The sequence below is a fragment of the Perna viridis genome, chromosome 11 (assembly GCF_037379345.1).
Source record: "Perna viridis isolate PV_CMFRI_1.1 ecotype Kerala chromosome 11, ASM3737934v1, whole genome shotgun sequence".
In the NCBI taxonomy this organism is placed as follows: domain Eukaryota; kingdom Metazoa; phylum Mollusca; class Bivalvia; order Mytilida; family Mytilidae; genus Perna; species Perna viridis.
Window position 1 is genome coordinate 15,406,866 of NC_142455.1, and position 23,750 is coordinate 15,430,615.

A 23,750-nucleotide genomic window follows, 5' to 3' on the forward strand; every position below is an offset into this window, starting at 1 on the left:
ACATTTGTGAAAAATTAAAGTAATAAATTAAAATTCAGTTGAAAAGGAGAATTTACTGCTTAGATATGAATCAAATAATTTACTATTTTATCCAATTCTGAGAGATGAATTTACACCATAATATGATAGCATGTTTCGTTCAATAAATTTATTAACAATATAACATCCAACAACTGTAGCATATGACTGGTCCCATATCTATTACAAAAAGTTGAGTAAAATATTTACTTGTAGTCAAATACTCTGACAAAACTTCTTTCTCAGACAGGCATCATTTTCATTTTATTTTCTATCTTAAGAAAGATAACTCAGGTGAAATTGTATATACAAAAAGACTGAATACATTCTAAATTTCCATATATATTCCATAGTCAATGCCTCTAGTTGTTTTTTGCAGTGGCTCAGGGTAAGAATTCTGTAGTATATATCAAAAACGTCATGAATATACATGTACAAGTACAAAATGTACATACATATATCATTCAATTATTTTATTATTTAATAAGTGTGAAAACAAGGAGCTTCTGTCTCTGAATCCATTGGCACAGGAGAGTACTAGTTTTGTACAGTACATGTTGATGATCATAAGAATGTTTGTTGCATACATGTACATGGCATATACATCATGTATCACGAGTTGGGTGATATGAGGGCAATTACAATTTTCATGGAGGCAAGTGAATGGCACTTCCAAGGGGCAGTATAGCGGGTTGGGGGCACAGCATGGTGCAGCGCCATTCTAAAAATTGCTAGGGAAACCTCTATACATGCACATGTTAATATGGTTTGTTTAAAGTAATTATTTAATGGTACATGTACTTCCATACACATGTACAATACTTAGCAAATAAAATACTGATTTTCAATCTGAGAAACTATAGTAAATTCGGTATTGATTGATGAAAACTGTACTGCATTAGAATTGGAAAGAATTTATTAAGAACAGATTTTTTTTATTACTGAATTCACAAAAATAAGTACACCCCTAGGGTTCTCGATAAAGCGTGTACACACATCCTGTATGCAAGGAAAACTTGCTGGACATGCCCAGTTAAAACATTGTGCGTCCACAGGACACGTCTTCACAATATCTGCTACAACCTAATATCAGTAATTTATTTACAAATAAAGTTCATCATACCATTTTCTTACAAAACAAAATTAAGTTATGAAGTATATGATAAAAAATAGTGACAAAAAATTTCAATCTCATTTCTTTAATTAGAAGAGTCATAAATCTGACAAAGGTGTTAATTGCTATCTAAACAGGTAAATGTACTTTGTATGACAGGTAAATAATCTCCAAGGAGCAATCAGCTGACAAAGGTTCGACAATCAAAAAATGAATCACGATAGGATATACCACTATTTTGTGAACATACAATCATTTTCTAAGATTAATTTCTACTCCACAATTAATTTGACAATACTGTCATTTTAACAGGTCTCAAATTTGTAGAATCATGTATGTAAACCAATTTTAAAATTATCATTGTTTATAGAAAATGCTGAAGGTCTGAAGTAACACTTTGTTTTGATAAGCCCAAACAAAAATAATTAACCTGTTAAAATGGAATGAACTATTGTCACTTATGAAAAATAATATGGGAAACTTTTTGGAAAATATACTTTCACTTCAAAATACAGATTCATCCATCAATTTAAGTTACATGTGTAACTATAAATCTGATAATAATGCTCACTAACAGGGATTTCAATTACTTTTATTTCAACAGGAGAACTTAAGGCTTAAACAGGTGAAATCAATTTTTTTTTCTGTTGAAGTTCTGTAACAAAATTCAAATGCCAACAGGTGAAAATCGCTTGGTGCCTCCTGTTGGAAGACTGCACTAAACAATGTAAACATACATGTACATGTATGTCTATGGAGATCAATTTTACCTGTGTATTAGTATCACTTACAATATCAGTGCAGTCATCATAATGACAGAACAAAGATTATTTCCATTACCTTTTTTTCTTTTTCAGGAAAACTTGTACTTATTCATTTGAAGGTATAGAAAATGAAATTTCAGTATATAACTAATCTCACATGTATTTATTTATCTTTGTTAGATTGGTACATGTCCATGTCCATGTTAAAATACTTCATATTGATGTGATAAAATTTTCTGGCAATGAAGTACAATTTATCCCCTTTCAAGACTCACTTCTCCCAATCACTCCTTGAAGGGAGACGTCATTTCTCCTATTCACTGAATCCTAAGATCATGTATACGAAGCATCACCGTGCCACACCTTATATATTTTTTAAGTGCCTGAATGTTCAGTAAAGAGAACTATTTACACAAGTATTACAAATTGTTTACCATAAATGAAGCCAGGGTTAACTCGTTCACAACATGCATTAATTTGTAGTTGTCTCTCTATTTGTACCTCCTTTAATTGTGTTAACTCTCAGAGAAACACTGTTTGTATATCTGTCGACAGCCATTTGAAAAGAATTAAAATAAGATATTCCAAAAAAAAATTTTGTTAATCATTTGTGGGGGTACTATTAAACAAAGAGTGGTAAAGAGCACAAAAGTCTGGTAAAGACTGGTACCGAAATATTGATTTATTTTATTGAATAAAAGTTTCTTTGTATCTAAATAGTGATATTCTTTTATTTTTAGCTAAAATAAATGTTTTTGGTGCATTTCTGTAGACATTTATTTACATACGGTCACGACTTCAACATTTTTGTTTCTCCAACATGGCGGCCGTAGTCTGGAGGTACACAATTTGTGACAATTTCAGTGTGTAATATTGTTTTTATGCTAGTTGTAGTTTAATCATGTTATTTTGTCATTTTCATATGTTTTAAAAACTTTTTCAGTCTTTAATATTGTATTTTATCACTCATTTACAACTCACAGATGTCACAACAGATTCGTTGTAAACAAAGGATAGAGTAAGTGAAAAATGGATTTGGAATGGAGATGAAAAAAAAAAGGAAAGAATGTTCAAATAGTAATATTAAGTATGTGTGTTTTAAGCCCAATCAGCACAGAAAGGCTATATCCAGGCAATGTTCATATTAGACAACCATTACATACAGTAATTATGTAAATAATGGAAGACCTCCACGCCACGTCAAGGCTATGAAACGTGTAGGGGTGGGCCCCCAAAATTCTTTAGCCAAAGTTTCGGTGATCAACCAAACCCCCTCCCTTCAAGTTCTATCAACAGATTACTACAAGACAAATTTAGAAACAGTAACAGAGTTATGTTTTGGAAAGTAAGAGGACTTATAAATCCTAAGAAGAGTGCATTTCTTCAAGACAGTGACCATTTAACCGAAGAAGCAGAAAAGACATATGTCAGACAAATTAAATTAGCCATGTTTTGTAAACTTTTTAAACATTAAGTATTATTTCCTTTGTTTTAGCATGTTTGATATTTGTTTTCTAATAAATAAAGTATAGAAATTCCATTTATCTTTTCATCAAAATGTTACGAAATGGATGATTATTACATATACTATAACACATATTACCAATGGCAGTACATACAAAGTAAACAACTATATCATTTACCACAAAAAATAGATAGGATATTTTGACATTCGAATCAATTTACTGATTAATTACGTTTCCTCACCGCCACCATAACATTATTAGTTTATTTATCTAGTCGCCAATTTGAACAGTCTACGAGTGGAAATACAAAAATCATGTTTAAATTTAAAAAGACACATTAATTTAATAAAATAACTGAATAATAACAAGTTATATACCATACATCATTGTTTTTGTTTATTTTTATGCAAATAAATAGCTATTTGACTCCTTCACATCACCAGACTTTGCAGCTGATTGCGCGACAATGTCTAGATGCCGATCTATGAATAAATATCCAGAATAGTAGTTGATATATTATTTTCAATGGTCACAGAAAAATAAACACTATATAGATACTAAGAAATATTTATTTACTCAAATAATTCAAAATTACGATACCAGTCTTAACCAGACTTTTGTGCTCTCTATTATTAGTAGGACCGATTTGTGGTGTTTACCAACGCGAAACCAACAGGCTACAGTAGATGTATCTTGATCAGTTTTATTCTTATGACAAAGTGATTGTTTGAATGGGAACATTAAATTAACATACGGGAGAAAATCCTGCCTGTGAAAACGGTCGCATCTGTGGACCTTGCCCTGGATATCTTTGTTGTGGCTGCATTTCTTTTCTCGGTACAGGTTCTCCTATATTTCGAAGATTTCTTTGTCGCTTTTTGCCGAAATCTCGTTTGTTCTCGAGCGAATGGTATAACCATTAACCGAAAATTAGATTTTCCAAGCCTATTACCACAGCGGCTTCGAAACCCTATGGTGATTTTACAAATACATATGTTAATTGATCACAAAATTACCATCGATAGAATGGGTCCTGTTTACTGAGAACAGCTTATTCAGTTTTTTTAAGTACCGGCAAGGATTTTAAAAGTAGAAAGTAGGAAAAAATACCTGGTGCCTAGCTGAAATTGGACCGAATTGTCTGTTATATTTTGATCGAATGATCGTGTGACTCCCCAATATTTTTTAACCCCGCTCCCAAGAAGATGCAAAATTATGAAAAATTGGAAAAAATAGGCGAAGGTTCTCATAACATAGTTTATAAGTCACTTTATATGAAAACAACCCCAACAATATATGTACACCACATCATCGTAATTTTGGCGATATAGTTTGTTTGATTTGCTTATGCTATTTTGTTTCGTTTCGTTTCGAAGTTCGTTATCTTAAATTGTGAGTACTTTTCAGTTCATGTAATCAGTTTAGATTTGGAATTTTTCTGGCAAACAATAAATGTTTGAATTTCATTGCATTGTTTATGAGCCATAAATGGCGGATCCAGAGAGGCGTTTTTATAATTCGGGTTAAATTTACAAAATTTTCAGACAAAGAGGGGGTTTGAGTCTGGTCTCACTGTATCAAGGCAGTTAATTGTTTTCTACACTGAGGATAAATAGGCCTCTGGAAAGTGGATATTTATTGGCAGTGGCTCCCGCACTGCCAATCGTCTTCTGTTTAATGGTTTTTCGATCACCTAACAGCGGTTTTGTATTCTTTCATAACTTTGCATTTCACTCATTTTTTTTCTGTTCGAAGCTGGTTACTTAAAGTCTTTTACAGTTTTTAGTGCATATGATTGGTTTTTTCTTTTTTTATTTTTCAATTCTAACTATACAGACCTCCAACAAATGCGTATCAAAAACTGCTGACATGACTGTGAATTCAATCACCCTAACAAAGTTCTAATAAATTTTCACTGAGGCATCTAGACGACGGATACATGTAACTGACATTGTGTTGCTTCCAATTTGATTTCATAAGTCTGTTAGATTGAAATTTAAACAAGCTATTCTTTCAGAAATAATTGTGTGCATTGATTATTGCTATTTTGTGATTTTAGCCGAAAATGCAGTTTTAATTTTTGCTGTTTTTAGAAAAATTTCACATCAATAATGTTAAAAATTGCATTTTGCAAGTTTTATTATTGCCAATTTCTGTCAAATTTTTCACAATAATACATCACTATTATTTTTGAAATTATAGTACATGCTATAGTTCCAGAATCCCTTAACCGATCGATGCAACTGTTTGACTGATCAATGACCAATAATTGACTGATGGGTGACCTGTCTGTTTGCAGTTTTGTTAAGTAATATTGGGAACGATCAATTCATCTTAATTTTTATTTTCATGGAATGCATAATCAGCATTTTATTTTAAAAAGCAAATAGAGAAAGAAAATAACTTATTTCAAAATGCATAAGATAGCATTGTTGTACCATATCTATTAATTTAAAGTAAATTTGTGTCCTTTTCTTAATTATATACATGTAACCCACCCAGCAGTCAGGCAGTGTAAAATGGAATGGATGACTGGTTTATCAAATCAGTTAGACAAATTGATCAGATCAATGATAGCTGACAGATCACAAATGTAGTTGCACAGATTTTTCCAGGTACAAAAACATAAATCACTTTAATTTATAGCTACATGTATGTACATGTGCATGTACCATTTTTCTTTCAGTAGTTAAGGATAAAAACATATATAAAATGTTCTTGCTAATTTTATTAACTATCAATGATATATATACCGGTATATATAACCTTTAAGAATATTACTGTACAATAAATTGAATAAGACCTGTACATTGTATTAATGTCTATTTGCAGGAACATATGGCACAGTTTTCAAAGCCAGGAATCGTGAGTCTCATGAGGTTGTTGCTTTGAAGAGGGTTCGTCTGGATGATGATGATGAGGTAAAGTTTTTATCATACATCATACACTTTACTTCAGTTGGATTTTGCCTTTTCAGTTTCCTATGACTTGTTCTGAAAGACCTCCTGAATACTGTGTGTACACTATGATAAAAGACACAAATGTAGCATTGTTGTCCCATGCCTTTTGGCAAGGTTGGGGGTTATATAATTTGACTTTTTATCCATCCTTCCATTTCTCCGATCTGTCCAAACATTTATTTTCCTGATCAGAACTTCGGTAAGGGTTTATGAATTTAAATGAAAAAAAATTTATGTGAATAACTGATTAAGGTGAAGACAGCTATTGAATTTTGAGTCAATGGGTCAAAGTTCAAGGTCACATGACTTACTGGTAACAAAATAGAATTTTTTATCTGAAGATTGGTCCCAAAAGCATAAGTTAAGGAAGCCTTCGAGAAGTTTAATGTAACAGGTGAAGTCCATATCATTCTTATGGATTAGAAAGATAATTTCTGGGTTTGAAGTTCAAAGGTCAAGGTCTTATGAATGAATTATTGAAGTGTGTAATTGACCTATGATTTTTCTATACATAATTTTTATTAGTATTTGTTGAAGTTTAAGAGAGGACATGCATAACCATGTTTCACCAAAAATGGTTATCATGTTGATTAAATTCAAATTCACCCCAAAAAAATGTATTGGTTTGAAAAATTAACAAAATTTGTCTGAAGGCTATAAAATCTGCTCTGTTTTATAAACATACCAAGACTTATGAAGTTATGATGTTGGTATTAGTTCAGTGGGTGAAGTAATGATGTTGTTATTAGTTCAGTGGACATTTTAGATAGACTGTTTTATGTGAAGGGTGTTTTAAGGTGTTCTTTATATCAACAATGGTAGAACTATGCTAACTTTCTTAGATGATATATCACTGTATTGTTTTTGTTTTTACTTTATCCTCTTGATTTCATATTCATGCAGAATCGAAATCACTCTTCTTTATTTTAAATGTTACATATCCTATGTGTGGAATTTACAAATGAATATGTCCTATGTGGAGATGATCGCAACATCTCAAATACAACTATAAAAATCATTAATAATGGATAAATTGTTTTCTCTCTTAGGGTGTTCCAAGTTCAGCATTAAGAGAAATTTGCCTGTTGAAAGAATTAACACACAAAAACATAGTCAGGTATGTGTTTTATTTAACCCAAACGAATGGCTATATTCATATACATTTTACTAAAGCACACAAATTTAAAGACTCTTTCACAACCAAATCTTTGCTTTTAAAATTGTATTATTCTGAAATGTTAAAAAAAAAACAAAATAAAACAAAATGGAATTATCCAGTAGACATACATATATATTCTGCCAAAAAAATGGTGAATCTTGTTATGTATTCTGGGAGTTGTTTTCAAATTGGCCAACATTTGAGATCCAAGGGTTTAGACTTAAACATTGTTTATTTTTAAAAAAACTGAAGATCTCTGGGGTTCTTGAATCAACTTTACAATTAGATTTTAAACATTGGACTAAAATTTGAAAATGTCTAATTTCAAATTAAATGTCTACATTCTGTTTTAAGGCTGTTCCAGTAAAACAAAAGAGGGACAGGGGAGGCATTTTTATTCTTTGTATATAGGTGGGTGATCAGGTCTCTTGACAGAATGTAAAGATTAGTACAAACCATCAAGAGAACTTCTATGGGTGGCTACTCTGGTAAAAAAGTGATTTCCCTGGGTACCTTTTTAATGGAACAGCCCTTAGAAACATACAGTGTATGCTGTGTCAAATATTTCATCAGAATTAAAATGCAGAGTTGTACCAAGTTTAATTATATTGTCCATTCTTTCTCCATTTTTTTCCGAATTAACCCTGATGCAGTTATTTTAAGTTGTGACTGTAGAGCATATTATATTTTTTCAATACAAAGTTGTTGAAGCATAAGGCCATGATTATGGCCATGATAATAACATTGTTGTAATTTGACATAAAAAATGTTCAAAACGCAGTAAGTATTAGAAAATTGAATCTTTTGGGGCTTTAGTTTATAATGTAATGACGAAGTCACATCGTTTAACAAAAAAACTGCTTAAAATGGTGATATTGTTTTTGGGACATATTTACTTCTAGAAAAATATGTTCACACCCAAGAAATAGATTTATTTTTTGTACATATGAGAAACTATGTAATATAGAATGTATTCATTGCATATTTAAATGTTTTTTGAATGTGGACCCTGTTTTTTTTTTCGCCAAAGTTATGACAAGAAAATGACAGAAAAAGTTAAAAATGTTAACCAAATTTCTGAATTCTTGTAAACATTGTCTTTTTGATGTCAGAATTTTCAGAAACCCTTCTAGTTTCTAGATATTGATTCAATTCTCCAAATTCACAATTTACACTTCCAACACTTGCGGATTAAAGTTCAATTGTATTTAGGCCAATGAGGACCCTTAATGCCCCTTCTCCTTGAAAGGAGTCTTATTGATATTTAATTTTGATATTGCTAAATTATAGCTCTAAGTTTGAAGACCACAAATAGAAAAAGGAACTTAAATTCTGCTAGAAATCTTTCATAATTATAGGCTGTATTACTAATATGAGCAAAGGTTGATATGCATTCAATGGAAAGTTGTTTCAATACTGGTACATGTACACACACCAATTTACATAGTGCCCGATATCCTATGAAATGCAATGGGTTGGAAATGTCACACTAATGAGAAATGCAGTGTGTTGAGGGTTCCATGTATGTCATATTTAGCTAAATTGTACCCCTGTGCTTGCTCTATCTAAGTACAAAGATGTGTCAACATTTGAAGTAGTGGCCATACATGTACATGCATGTACCTAGGGTTCAGCCTTGGTATGGGTTTGACCTTTGTAGTCCTAAAACAAATTTACTGATGAATAATAATACATGTACAAGTATTTGTCGTTTTTTTTTCAGATTACATGATGTGTTACACAGTGAGAAGAAACTTACATTGGTTTTTGAATATTGCGATCAAGACTTGAAGAAGTACTTTGACAGTTGTAATGGTGAAATAGACCAGGATACTGTACAGGTATAACATCTTTAGTGTATGATTGTTTCAGAGTAATCAAGGGAACCAAGGTTATAGCAGTAATCAAAAGAATGTAATCCAGGGACAAAGACCGGACATGGAAAACAGACATACACAACAAAGAACATGAAGTAACTAAAATCATACATACAAAGTTACAAAAGTAAATGAGCAACTCGAACTCCACTAAAAACTGGGAGCATGGACCAGGTGCACCGGTAGGGTAAGCGTCCTCTGCTTTTCTAGAAACACCCGCCGAGTTGCTCATAAAAAGTCAAGTCCGGGGTAGACAAACAAGGAAAGGAAAACTATGATATAGAAATATAGATATATATATATATATATATATATATTTCAGAGATATAGAAAAGGGGGTATTACCACGACAAAAACCAGGTGCAATATCATCTGTATCTGATAGGTCCAATAATTTCAAAATTTGGGGGGGGGGGGTGTGGTGTTGTATTTTAATTTCAGAACTGGTTCAGTAATGTCAATATTGGGATAAGGAGTTGCACATTCAAATTTAATGACTGGTTCAATAATTTCAAAATTGGGGGTGTATTCTTATTTCACTACTGATAGTTGTCTAATGGACTGGCTTTCATTATGTTTTTTCCCCAATTCCTACTTGATAAGCGCTAAGCATTATTTTGATTTGATGAGACAGTTTATTTCCTGAAGTAGGATCAGTTTGTTTAAGAGGTTAATCATAAATTAATACAAAATTCAAAGGAGAGCAATTTTTATCGATTCTATCAATTTTGCTGGCATTTTCATTTAAAGATGTCGCTGAAGAAACAAGGGCACTGAATTTCAATAATCTCTTACAGTTAGAGGGGATTAAGGGACTACACTCCAAAAAATCTTTTTTTTTTACTTTTGTTTTTATTTTTGGTCCAACTTTGAAAATGTTTTGTTAGATTTCTTATGAAAATACAAAGTAACTGGGGGAAAAGGGCTTTTCCAGTTGACCAACCTTTTACAAAAAAAATGCTAGGTAAAGAATATAGCAAGACAGACAAGGAAATCTCAGAAATGCTTAATTATGATGTCAATATTCCCTTAAACTCAACAGACCTGTGTCAGAGAATTTGAATCTTAGATTTCTTTCTAGTGCTTTCAATGATGTTAAGATTCCTAATGTTATTTGTTTTCCAGTCTTTTATGTACCAGTTACTGAGGGGTTTAGCATTCTGTCACTCCAACAATGTACTCCACCGTGATCTGAAGCCACAGAACCTACTGATAAATAAGGTAACTTATAATGTCAAGTACTCCATCATGAACCTACTGATCAATAAGGTAACTTATTATGTCAAGTTCTCCATCGTGATCTGAAGCCACAGAACCTACTGATCAATAAGGTAACTTATTATGTCAAGTTCTCCATCGTGATCTCAAGCCACAGAACCTACTGATCAATAAGGTAACTTATTATGTCAAGTACTCCATCGTGATCTGAAGCCACAGAACCTACTGATAAATAAGGTAACTTATTATGTCAAGTACTCCATCGTGATCTGAAGCCACAGAACCTACTGATAAATAAGGTAACTTATTATGTAAATGTATTCAACTATGATCTCAAGCCCTAGAACCTACTGATGAATAAGATAACCTATTGTGTAAATGTACTCCACTGTGATCTCAAGCCTCAGAACCTACTGATAAATAAGATAATCTTTTGTGTAAATGTACTCCACTGTGATCTCAAGCCTCAGGACATACTGATCTAAATCCTCGGAACCTACTGATCAGTAAGATAATCTTTTGTGTAAATGTACTCCACTGTGATCTCAAGCCTCAGAACCTACTGATCAGTAAGGTAATTTATCATGTAAACAGACACAATTTTAAGACATTTAACTAGAAGGGCTAAAACAATCAAATTAGTTTTAATAGTTGACTTGTTTTTAAAAGCCGGTTCTGTTTATATTGATATAGCCTTTCTATATTCATTTATCTAGTAGGACTACAACAACTAAGCCATTAAATATAGATGTCATGGTAACCAAGGTTCTGGCCTTTGTTCATTGTGTTTAATTTTCTAAACACAAGGAACAGTAAATACTGTTTACGATTTTTTGTGAAAAGGGGCTGCTGGTACTTAAAACCAATGAAAGCTATTACTCAACTAAATTGTTGCACTTTGAATATGTTGTGTCTACCATTAATCGCCTCATGCAGGTCCGGGTGTCAAAAGCATAGGCTCACAGCAATGCTAAGCTTGTTGCAAAAGGTGACTAAATTGTGCTTATAACCCTGGCCGGTGGCTAGGGCACTCTGCCCACAGAGCAAATTCGTTGTATGCCCCTGGTGCCCTTGGCATGTTATATGCTGGGATTGTCAGGCAATAACACGGAAAACTTGACCAAAAACCAAAGTTTCTTGCATGTGAAAGAACCTTTGTTTGGAGTAGGAACCTTTGGGCTCCACCACAGGAGGTAAAATTGCCTGACCCTAACCACCTCTCCCTATTTCCTGTGGCAATCAAAATTTGTCGACCCTATTATCCTTGTGTCCTATCCAATTTTTTCATTTCATCACCATTTCATGTTTATTTTATCATCCATTTTATGTCCATCACCTGGATTTCATTAAACCCCAACAATCAATCAATCAATCAATCAATCAGTCAGTCAATCAATCAATCTACCTTTAATTTATCTTACTTACAGAATGGTGAATTAAAGTTGGCTGATTTTGGACTAGCCAGAGCTTTTGGAATTCCAGTGAGATTTTACTCAGCTGAGGTGAGATAAACTTTATTAACTTCTATTGTTTAAACGAAACAGGAGCTGATGACTATAGTTTAAAGGAATTATGTAAAACTAAAAAAACTATGCCTTCAGATCTTCTAAGTTTTAACAGCCTCCTAAACAAGTCATGATTTAAGTTAACTTAAGCCTTTGGCTGCTGGAAGAATGTGGTCATTGTCGGCAAGCTGCTAGAATGACATATTTGTCCATTTTTTGGTATGCCATGGGAAAGACTGTACTAATTTATATGAAAAAGTCAAAAATGTTTTAAATTAGCAGTGTCATTTTTATTTGGTCATTGTAACTTCTTTTAGTAAATAATCACTTGGAAGTGCCTGTGATGTTAACTAAGTTTTCAGTTGATTTCTTTTTTAATGTTTCTTATTTTTGAACATGTTATTAAGTATTCCTTATAATTCAATTTCTAATAGGTGACAGTCCAGATATTGATACTTGATTTGTAATCAAAACATTATGTTATTAAGGATTATTTGAATTGAGAGTGCAGCCCAATCTATACTAACAATGTCATTGTACCAAACCAGGTGATACAAAATAAAATTAGATGCTCAAAGAGAACCAACCAATCAGAAAGCTTGTTACAAATCAAATGTTTCATTTGTACAATTAACTTCTCAGTAAAACAGTTAAACATCATGTAGAAATAATAAAGAGATTAATAGAGAAGGTATAGTAAGGGGTATTAATTAATTTTTGCGATTGCTATTTTTTTTTTTTTGTCTGATTCTGTCAAGTGATCATATTTTCTGGCATATTTTTTTTCAAAATCAATTTCATGGGGATTATTTTTCACACTTTTTAGTCCACCAAGACCTGATTTTCTTCCAATTTAAAGTGGAATCCACTTTTTCATATCTGGAATTTACTTGAAAGTGTTTTTTTTTTTTTGTACGATTACTTCCGATATCTGCAGTTTCTGCTTTTTGGTTGGCTACATAAAAACCATTGCAAAAAAAAAACAATGTATACTGATTACAAATCATACAACACCAAAAAAAGATAAAAAGTTACACATAGAAAGCCCATTAATAACCTGTTTGAAAACCAAAAGACTATCTTTTTCTCATTATTTACAGGTAGTAACACTCTGGTATAGACCTCCTGATGTATTGTTTGGTGCTAAGATGTACTCAACCTCTATAGATATGTGGTCAGCTGGATGTATATTTGCAGGTATAGTAAATCTTGATTAAATAAAACTATAAATAAAAGAAATTGCTTCCTTGTTTTGTTTTATATTTCAATGAAACTGTCTTAACCAAATCTCTTTCAGGCAGATATTTTGTTAACACAGGTTTAAGGAGGTAGACCCAGGGTAAGGGACACAACTCTTAAAAATCATTGGAATGTTTGTATTCAGCATTTTACATCAGTCTTATGTAAGCATCTAATTAGCTTGGATTCTCTTTATTCTGCTTCAAATGAAAGCTTGAGAGGCTTTAATGAAATTGAATATGATACAAACATATCACTGATTTCATGAGTTATGTCCCTTACCCAAGTCTACCTCCTTAAAACATTAAGTGGTTAGGTATTATATAATACCCTCTGAAAAGTTGCATGTAGGTCCATCTATCCACCCCTAGTGGTTTCTAGATGAAACTTGAGAACTAATCAATGATTTTTTTTCAACTTTGCACAATTCTTTAGTACCATAAACTGTAAAATCCAAAATACACAGTAGCTTTCAAGTTGGGCCATTTTGAATATTTTGTCATCTCCCTTTTTTTACCATTACATGGTAGAGTATCACATAATGTTCCATAAATGCCATATTTTACCAGTTATAGTGTAATATTTCCATCATTTTTTCCAGAACTTGCCAATGCAGGAAGGCCTCTGTTCCCTGGTAATGATGTTGATGATCAACTTAAAAGAATCTTTAAGTATCCTTACATTAACCCTATGAATCACAAGAGTTTTGAAGCTTGGAACAGATATGTATTGTTTCTTGTCTGGTGCATTTTCATGAGTGTTTTAAGGTTTGAACTGCTAAATATAGACCCTCCCATGTTAAGTGTGGGGTAGTTTATGAACAAGCTTGATATGTATTTCTGCAAGGAAGGGCTTGTTGTAGAACTAAAGAATTTTCCACACAGAAGTGTATATCAAGTATGCTCATTAACTACCCCACAGTTAACCAATCGAATCTAATGTACCATATCTGCTACACTAAAAAAATAATCTTGGATGCAAAAAGAAGATTTCTTCTTGAAAAATTTGCAGAATTGTAGTCATATGCAAATCAAAATAGTTCTATCCAGCAAGTGATGCTTAAAAAAATTTGATAGATATCACTAGAAATATATTAATAACTCTTTCAAGAATTTTGACATGAAGGGAGGAGTATAAATTTAGAATTGGATTGGTCAAATTCCTGACAGATTCTCCTGACAGGTGCCTCCAAGATTTTTTTTCTTTTTGTAATAAAAAAAGGCTAAGGAGCTCCAATTGCACAGGTAACATGAAAAAGTTTGTTGCTTTGTATGTAGCATTTACATATTCCTTAGCTGTATTGTAACAAAAAAAACAGTAAAATTGAAGCCAGAAGATACTGTAGACAAATATTCTTTACAAGGTCACAAATTATTGATGTTAAAATATTTCAGCTGTTGGTAATGTTTTCGTGACTCTGTCAAATGATCATATTCATAATACATGTATCAATTTTCACTTCATGATAAATACTATGTTTATAGTGAAGTTTACAGTCACCTCTGCAGTTTAAGTAGTTTGTTATGAAGACTAACAGGTGCTGAAAAATACCATTGATTAACACTACATCTTGAACAAGCTAAACTCTTAAGGAACTCATTAAAAAAATTGGGTGAAAGAACACTAAGACTGGAATTTTTTTTAAATTCTTATTTCCAGTAACCTGACTGGCCCTTTTTTTTTTTTTAATTTAATTGTCAAAAAATATTTTAAAAAGTGACATAGACTTCAACAGCTGAGGGAAAATTTTCACAATTTTCTGCTATTTAAACAATTTATTCTGTAGAGACATGATGAAATGTTCAAAAGTGTACCATAAAGGTCAAATTCCCTGAAGAAACTTTGAGCAGTGACCAAATCTTCAAAAAAAATAAATTAACATTAACAGAATCAGTCTAAAGACTTGGGTTAGGTATGGAAGAATTTATATCTCTCTAAGCAATGAACAGGTGAAATCAGAATTTAATTTAGATGAAGAAAAAAAGGTGCAATGAAGTGTTTTATGTATTGTCCACTTAAGTTAATTGGAAACAAACCTGAGGCCATCCTAGAAAATTTCTTTTTAAAAAAAGTGGTCTTAATCTGAAATTTAGATCTGGAGGGGAGTCTCAGCAATCATTTGCTCATTATAAGACAAAATTTTGCAATTTAACAAAAGTTTCAGCAAAACGTGGGTTCCAACCTGCAGAACCCCCTTCCAGATCCACCTCAGCAAACAATAATCCTCCACTCGTTCTCAGCATGCACACCATTTTGAATTTATATTTGTCCTTAACAAGTAAGATTATTGGGAACACCTACTGATGATACCTGGCAAGGCATGTCACAGTTACCTGAGTATAAGGTATGTCCTTAATCATATCTTTGGGCAAATATATTACAGGGCTGTCTGTTCATCTGTCTGTATAACATTCGAGAAATGTTAATATCTTTTTCTTTCAGTAAATTGTTTTTGTGATGTATGGATGTGCTCTTTCTTCATTCTTCATTTGAGAGTTATGGAAGTTAAATTGATATGTAAGACATAAACTATGATCAACCCCCTTGTTATTTCAGAAAAAGCATTTTATCTGTTGTGTCTTTACTCTTTATATTATTTTTACTTTTTACATTTGATTAAGGAGTTAGATCTAGGGTAAGGGACATACATAACTCTTGAAATCATTGATATATTTGTATCATATTCAATTTCACCAAAGCCTTTTAAGCTTTTATTTGAAACAGAATGAAATCAATCCAAGTTACTTTGATGCTTACATAAGAAGATTGATATAAGGAGCCTGAATACAAACATTTTTATACTTCTCTTTATGACTACATTCTGCCAAAAGTGCCAAGAAAAAAATCTTGTATTCTTTTCATTTTAGCCTTTCCCTCTGTATCAAGTCAGCACAACTTGGCAACAAGTTGTACCTAAACTCAACTCTAAAGGACGAGATCTTCTACAGGTATAATACAATGGAAATTTCTATCTCTAATTTTCACTAATTATAGCCACTTTTGGACTTGAATTTGAGAAATTTGTGATCTGTTTGGTGACTGTCATGTTTATTTATTGATCGTAATCTATTGTGACGTTATCAAATACTCAGAGAATCACTTATAAAATTGTGCTATGGAAAACAAATCATAAGAGTTGCCTTTTTCAAATTAGAAAGTGTCTTATAATTAGACTCATTGATCATCAATTTATTACTTTTCCTAACTCAAGAGTCAATAAACTGAAATTTGTTGTCATGTGTAAAATTCTGTAATTTAATTGTATTTAATGGGCTCCAATTTTCGTGGTTTTTGTGGATTTTTGCAAGCCTTAAAAGGCCCCAAAATAAATGAAGTGAAAATATTCACAAAAGAAAAAAATTGACATAATTAATAGAAAAATTGTAAAATAATAAACAATGAACATGAAAACGACAACTACTGGACTACAAGTGCCTTGGTTGGGACAGGCACTTAAAGTATGTGGTGGGGTTAAACTTGTTCATGAGCCCTCAATCCTCCCCCTAACCTGGTAGAGTGGTGGGAAAATACAACATGTAGTTCTTCCTTCTAAAGAGACAAATGTTCCTTAACATCACAATAATGTCACATTCAAAATGATCCATAATTCAATATAATTCTCATATCTTTAGAATCTGTTTATTTTAAAAAGAAGTTCAGTCTATAGTATGTCTTTTATTACATGTATAGATGATAATATGAGGCATGTGCAATCTGTAAGAGGTTGGAAGTTGAATATATTGATACATGTATTTAAAAAAAAAAGACTGGCCTAATGCCTTTATGCAGTTTTAAATCAAGTAGGATTAATTTTTCCTCATAATTTAAAACACTTTAGGATGGGAGCTGTAATCATGTAATATTGTTAAAGATACGAAACTAAAGAAGATCCTTGCTTTGTATTACCCTTGGTATTTAATTACAAATTAACTTCCTGTCAGACTGAAATTAGGCTCTCAATGCTTCTAAGGTTAAAGGTTAAAGTCGCATTGATTACCATTATGAGGACAATGTCCTTTATTAGATCTATAATGAATGTAAAATGTTCATTAATTTATTATTCTTATAATGAATGTACAATTTGATTCAAATTTTACATAAGGAGTAAATGAAATCAGTTATTGATGTGATATTTTATTTCAGAGATTACTTGTGTGTAACCCTCCAGGGAGGCTTTCAGCTGAGGATGGGCTGCAGCATGCTTACTTCTACGATCTTGACCCAGGAATAAAGAATGATCATACAAATTTATCTCATGGCAGATAACTCTTGATCTCAATATTTGTTTGTATTGCTATATGTAGTGTTATCATGGGTCATACCTGTTAACCCACCCACATTAGGGGTAACTCCCACAAAATCAATGAAAAATATAGAATCTCCCACATAAAAATTTAAGATTTGTGGGAGATATTTGGTTAAAATTTCTATATTTTCTGTGAAAAATACTAAAAAAATTGAATTTTTACTTTATGAATTTGCTTTTACATGAACTGTTCCAAAGGTTAACGGGTATGTCTTTGGTCCATTCCAAAGTAGAATAAAATCTAAAATGAACAATTAGTATTTGGGTCATCATGAAGCAAGAGCTCATCTATATTTACTTACTAGATTAAGAGACCATTGATAGTGGTATACTAATTGCATTCTCTTCATCCCCTTCTCATAAAACTCATATTTGGCAAAAAGTGCAGATTCTGCCATTCTTAGTTAACTTTTATTAATTTGTCATTTAAGGATGTTCACTGCTCTGTTTGAAAATAATAAGGATTTCAAAGGGTTGTGAAATCTTATAACAGCTTTTATGCTAGAACAATATGAGAAGAAAAAATAAACGGGTCAGTGTTTTTATTTTTGAAACATAAGTATATGAAGTTTTTGTCTGGAAAAAGCTTTATCTGGTTATGTTTTGTTCCAATTAATTATTCTATTATTATTTAAATTTAACATTTTTTGAGTGACGATAATAAAGGTATTGATTGAGCAAATACATTAAGTTTGACTTGTAATTATGGGCGTTTCTTAATTAATCAATGTGTGTGTTAGTTTTTTTACTTATATCAATCCTCTCATATGAAAATACTTCATTCTTGAAAATCAATTTTAAATGTTAGCAAAGTTTGAATGGTTTATGAAGTTATTATTGTTTGTTAAGAATATTAAGACACTTACGGTGTGCATGGTTTTCAAAATTTGTTTGATTTATTCTGTTCACAAAAAGGTACTAAATGAACAAAATTTAGTATTTTGTATTCCTTGTTCAACAACCCTGCCTAATTCAAACGTAGAAAAATTCCCAAACATGTCTTGAATGGCTGTGGTAAAAAAAAATCCCATAAAGTTACTTCCATGACTTTTGAACATCTGAAAACTGACACGAGCCCAAACAGAGGGAAAACTAAATGGTATTGCTTAGACAGTGTTGTTTCATATTGTTTACACAGGCAAAATTATTTCAAGTGATTTTCACACGAATTTCACATGATTTTCACCTGAATTGAGCAAATAAACTAAGTGACAGAGTTCACATGAAATTTGGGTGAAAGGAGCCTTCACATGAAATTCGTGTTTAGTGAATTTCTCATAAAAATCATGTTGATTTCATGTGAATTTCACATGAATTTCATGTGAAGCTCGATTAACATGAAATTCACTTGAAAAATATTTGCCTGTGTAATGTTATGTCTTGCTAAGTTCATTGAACTGTTAATGTGCAATAAACTTCATGAAAAAAATAATTGTTTGTAAAATATTTGGCCAATTTATACATATGCATGTATTAGTTATTAAGACTTCAACAATTTTAGTTGTATCTCGGTGTGGATCCAGGAATTCAGGTTTGGGTGTAAAGAGAATTAATGGCAAAGCTAGGCAGCAAAATTAGTGAAAAATTATGATTTTATGCACACACAGAAGTCTAAATTTTGGGAGGGAGGTGTTCACCCAATGTGGCCCCTATGAATCCTTGCCTTGTATCACAAATACTTGTATGTATTAATATACTTAAAAGAAATCTTATTGGCTACATATTTGGTCCTTAAAAGACATTATGAAAATGCTTCTATATAATGAACACATCATACAATTTTAACCCCAAGATGGAAGCAGGTCTAGGAATTAGGTCACTCCGTCCTTCCATCTGTCAGTCCGTCCTTCTGTCTCTCCATCCATCTGTATCACTTCAGCTTGTCATTGCAACTCCTTTAAAACTACTCAACAGAAATGCCTAAAACTTAGTATATAGCAAGGACACCATATTATCAGGAAATTTTGATTGCCCAATTTTTAGGGGAGTTAAACCTCTTTGAACTTAGAAATATTAACCATAAATCATGTATCAGCTTGTCATCACAAATTGTCGTAAACTGCTGAACTGAATTTCATGAAACTTGGTATTTTGCAAGAACACCATATGCAGTTGTGCATGTTTTGGGGAAATTTTGATTGTCTAATTTTTCTGGGAGTTGTGCTCCTTTGAACTACTGGTACACAGGCGAAAATTATTTCACATGATTTTCACACGGACTTCACTTGATTTTCACACGAATTGAGCAAATAAACTAAGTGACAGAGTTCAAGTGAAATTCAGGTGAATTGAGCCTTCACATGAAATTCACACGAAATGTTCACATGAAATTCGTGTTTAGTGAATTTCACATGAAAATCATGTTAATTTTATGTGAATTTCACGTGAAGCTCGATTAACATGAATTTCACATGAAAAATATTTGCCTGTGTAGTTATTGACTGAAAATCATCATGTATCAGGTTGTCATTGCAACTCCTCTAAAACTACCTGGCTGAAATTCATAAACCTTGGTATATAGCAAGAACACCATATTATGTTGTTGTGCATATCAGGAAATTTTCTTACTCTTACTATTATGGGAATTATGTTCTGTAGTTGATGGCAAGCCAAAGTGGACAAAAATGAGCATTTTCTAATATTAAAAAATGAATTTTTAACAGTACAAATTCATTTTCTAATATTACAAATTAGATTTCTTTTTATCACAAAACACTTTTTTTAATGTTAAAAATTCAATTGAATTTCTAATATTAAAAAACTATTTTTTAATATTAGAAAGTGGATTTGTCATATTCAATAACGATTTTTTAAAATTAGAAAATCATTTTGTAATATTAAAAGATGTGACTGATTTTGCAATATTGCAAAGTGATTTTCTAATATTACAAATTGAAATGTAATATTACAAAATGTGTGATATGTTATAATATTACTAAATCAGGAATTTGTAATATTAGAAAATGAATTTTTAATATTACGAAATGAATTTCTAATATTAAAAAAATGATTTTGTAATATTACAAAATATTGATTTTTGTCCACTTTGGTTTGCCTTACCTATTTCAATATTCAATATTACCATACAAACTCTCCAATTTGTGGAACAGAGTTACTTAAAAATATATTGTCAATACTTTTACACTCAGTGATGTACATCATCTCAATCAACTGACACTATTATCAACTACAGCAAGGTGCACAGCAAATCATGTTCACCAAACAAGAATATAAATTTTAATTTCATGACGTCATAATACAAAATGTACTATATCATCATATATTAAATTACATTGTGTATCAAAATCATAATGAAATATTAAGAGTAACCAAGGGAACCAAGGTTATAGCGGTAACCAAAGAGTAACCAAGGGAACCAAGGTTATAGCGGTAACCAAAGAGTAATCAAGGGAACCAAGGTTATAGCGGTAACCAAAAGAATGTAATCAAGGGAACCAAGGTTATAGCGGTAATCAAAAGAATGTAATCCAGGGACAAAGACCAGACATGGAAAACAGACATACACAACAAAGAACATAAAGTAACTAAAATCGTACATACATAGTAACAAAAGTAAATGAGCAACTCGGACTCCACTAAAAACTGGGAGCATGGACCATGTGCACCGGTAGGGTAAGCGTCCTCTGTTTTTCTAGAAACACCCGCCGAGTTGCTCATAAAAAGTCAAGTCAGGGGTAGACAAACGAGAAAAGGAAAACTATGACCCGTTGAATAAATCAGTTTTCATGGTGTTGAATTAAGCTTCTAATTCTATCATGTATATTAACATATAACATTCAATCTGAATGGAGTGGCGACTTTGTGACACAGACAGCATTAAAATGCACAACAAAAAGTAAAGGTCATTTATGAAACCAAATAAAATCTCTTATGCTAACACGCGTACAAATACTTCTAAAAGTCTGTTTCATACATCTTGCATAACACTAACGGGAAGGGACTATAAACTTATTGATACAGCTTATGATAAGAAATATATTTGCCAAATGACTGTATGATGTGTACAGTGTGTGTTTTGTTTACAGCCATGCCGTTGGATAGCAGCTTGCTGTGAAAAGGAAGCAATTTGTCAGTCTTTCCTTCCAATTATAGCCTCTCATGCAGTAAGACCTGTGTCCCAGATATGGTAACTAGGTACTTTGAGGCCCCAGGCTAAAACACAAGGTCTAGGAGGAGACTAGGCCCCAAAATGCACGGCATGCCAGGCCCACCGGTGTGTGGATATGCCCTGATGCCTGCAAACCTAGTCCGCAACTATGGGTAAATAGTATCACTGCCTTGTGATGGCCTTTTTGGTCAAAGGCTACGGGAGACAACCCAGACAGAAAACCGAGGAGATGACAACGTTAGCAGGGTAATGCATTCATCTACGGGAAGGACAACCAAAAGAGAAAACCCGGTCCACCAGTGCGGAGGTTTGTCATGGGGCTAACAACTCCATACTGTAAAAACCAAACTCGTTACATAAACTGCAAGAAATTTCAAGTCGACGGATCCATCTGTGGACTCTGGCCACACTGGTGGCAGTATGACTACGAAGAGTGCGAATAAAAGTCTAGGAGGATCCAAAAACACCGTTAAGGTTGGAACATGGAATGTTCGAACCATGTTTTAGCCATCAAAAAACAGTTCAGGCCACTAGAGAGATGAAACGCTACAATCTAGATTTTCTAGGTGTGAGTGAAACCCATTGGACAGGATCAGGAAGGAGTAGAGATAATGATGGAACAGTCATCCTACACTCAGAACACCAAGATAGACACATGCATGGAGTTGCTTTGCTCATTGCCCAGGAGAAAGCAAAGACCTGGATGGAATGGGAACCAATCAGCGACAGATTATTGCTTGCCAGATTTAATTCTAAATACTGCAAACTTATAATTTTACAGTATTATGCACCAACAAATGATGCGGATGAGGAAGTAAAAGATAAATGGTGCGAACAGCTGCAATCAACAATATCTAAAGTATCTCAACATGATGTCCTTCTGGTAATAGGCGATTTCAATGCTAAAGTGGGTAGTGACAACACCACATATGAGAAAACTATAGGAAGACGTGGATGTGGAACCATCAACGGCAATGAAGAGAGACTCGTCAATACTTGCTAAAACAACAACTTTATTGTAGGAAACACCATCTTCCCACATAAGGATATCAATAAACTTATTTGGAAATCACCAGATGGCAGAACAGTCAACCAGATCGACTATGTTACAATCAACGGCAAATGGAGGAGATCCCTGAAAGATGAAATAGTTTATCGAGGAGCTGCCATCAACTCTGACCAATGCCTTGTTGCAGCAGCGTTAAAACTCAAGTTCAGAAAGAATCAGACAGGCCAACAAACAAAGAAAATCGACATTCATAAGCTAAGATCAAATGATACTGCTAAGAAATTCCAAATAGAACTAAGGAATAGATTTGATGTGCTACCGGCAGATGCAGAAAATGTACCAACAGAATGAGACAATATCAAAACAGTATACACTGAAACAGAAGAAAAGGTTCTTGGCTTTAAAAATAAAAGATCGAAAGAGTGGATAACATCTGAAACTCTGGTAAAGATTGATAAGAGAAAAACTATCAAAGGAAAGATGCTAGGTGCCAAATCAAACAGGCTGGTAGAAAAGCTGCAGAAAGAATACAAATAGGCTGATAAAGATGTGAAAGAGGGCGCCAAACAAGACAGAAAAAACTTTCTCGACGAACAAGCAGAGGAAGCTGTAGCAGCTGCAAATAAAGGGAGATGGGAAAAGTATACAAGATCACCAAAACTCTCTGTACAAACAACAGTACAAGTATCTCGAATGTTAAAAGCAAGCAGGGGACGATACTTACCAGCGAACAAGATCAAACTGACAGATGGGTCCAACATTTCAAGGAGGTACTTAACCACCCAGCACCTCAAGAAAATGTCAACATTGAACCATCAGAAGATATGTTAGATATCGACCTAGATCCACCGAGTGAAGTCGAAGTCAGAAAGGCCATATTATCGCTTAAGAATGGGAAAGCTCCAGAAAATGAACAGGTCCACTCAGAACTACTAAAAACAGACATTACAACATCCACTAAGGTTCTGACAAATCTTTCAGGAAAA

The 23,750-nt window shown here is 32.7% G+C and overlaps 3 protein-coding genes across 4 annotated transcripts in view; 2 read left to right on the forward strand and 1 right to left on the reverse strand.

Annotated features, from left to right (window-relative positions):
• The window catches only part of LOC148603095 (SWI/SNF-related matrix-associated actin-dependent regulator of chromatin subfamily D member 1-like), a 73,947-nt gene extending 69,671 nt beyond the window's left edge, over positions 1 to 4,276 (reverse strand). For both annotated transcript variants that reach the window (XM_088553722.1, XM_088553721.1), the window contains exon 1: positions 4,117 to 4,276. In XM_088553722.1, coding sequence (XP_088409848.1) covers positions 4,117 to 4,188 — 72 coding nt within the window. In that variant the 5' untranslated portion in view covers positions 4,189 to 4,276. The remainder of the gene's footprint in view (positions 1 to 4,116) is intronic.
• Positions 4,277 to 4,481: 205 nt separating this feature from the next.
• On the forward strand, positions 4,482 to 19,058 carry LOC148603097 (cyclin-dependent kinase 5-like). Its single transcript, XM_088553723.1, has 11 exons — positions 4,482 to 4,604; positions 6,195 to 6,283; positions 7,372 to 7,439; positions 9,205 to 9,322; positions 10,484 to 10,579; positions 12,004 to 12,078; positions 13,182 to 13,278; positions 13,922 to 13,991; positions 15,604 to 15,664; positions 16,188 to 16,268; positions 17,464 to 19,058. The coding sequence occupies exons 1-11, from the start codon at positions 4,568 to 4,570 to the stop codon at positions 17,584 to 17,586; spliced, it is 915 nt and encodes a 304-aa protein (XP_088409849.1). The 5' UTR covers positions 4,482 to 4,567; the 3' UTR covers positions 17,587 to 19,058.
• A 3,235-nt stretch (positions 19,059 to 22,293) lies between these two features.
• LOC148603098 (protein CFDP2-like) lies at positions 22,294 to 23,115 on the forward strand. The gene is made up of 2 exons (XM_088553358.1): positions 22,294 to 22,666; positions 22,778 to 23,115. The coding sequence occupies exons 1-2, from the start codon at positions 22,294 to 22,296 to the stop codon at positions 23,113 to 23,115; spliced, it is 711 nt and encodes a 236-aa protein (XP_088409484.1).
• Positions 23,116 to 23,750: the final 635 nt, after the last annotated feature.

What these genes read in the sequence shown, in the direction of transcription:
- LOC148603097 (XM_088553723.1), top strand. Translation starts at nt 4,568, where the DNA reads ATGCAAAATTATGAAAAATTGGAAAAAATAGGCGAAG. An exon ending in GTCTGGATGATGATGATGAG is followed by an intron (nt 6,284 to 7,371) that starts GTAAAGTTTTTA and finishes TTTCTCTCTTAG; the next exon opens with GGTGTTCCAAGTTCAGCATT. An exon ending in AGAACCTACTGATAAATAAG is followed by an intron (nt 10,580 to 12,003) that starts GTAACTTATAAT and finishes TCTTACTTACAG; the next exon opens with AATGGTGAATTAAAGTTGGC.
- LOC148603098 (XM_088553358.1), top strand. Translation starts at nt 22,294, where the DNA reads ATGAAACGCTACAATCTAGATTTTCTAGGTGTGAGTGAAACCCATTGG. An exon ending in CGATTTCAATGCTAAAGTGG is followed by an intron (nt 22,667 to 22,777) that starts GTAGTGACAACA and finishes ACTTTATTGTAG; the next exon opens with GAAACACCATCTTCCCACAT.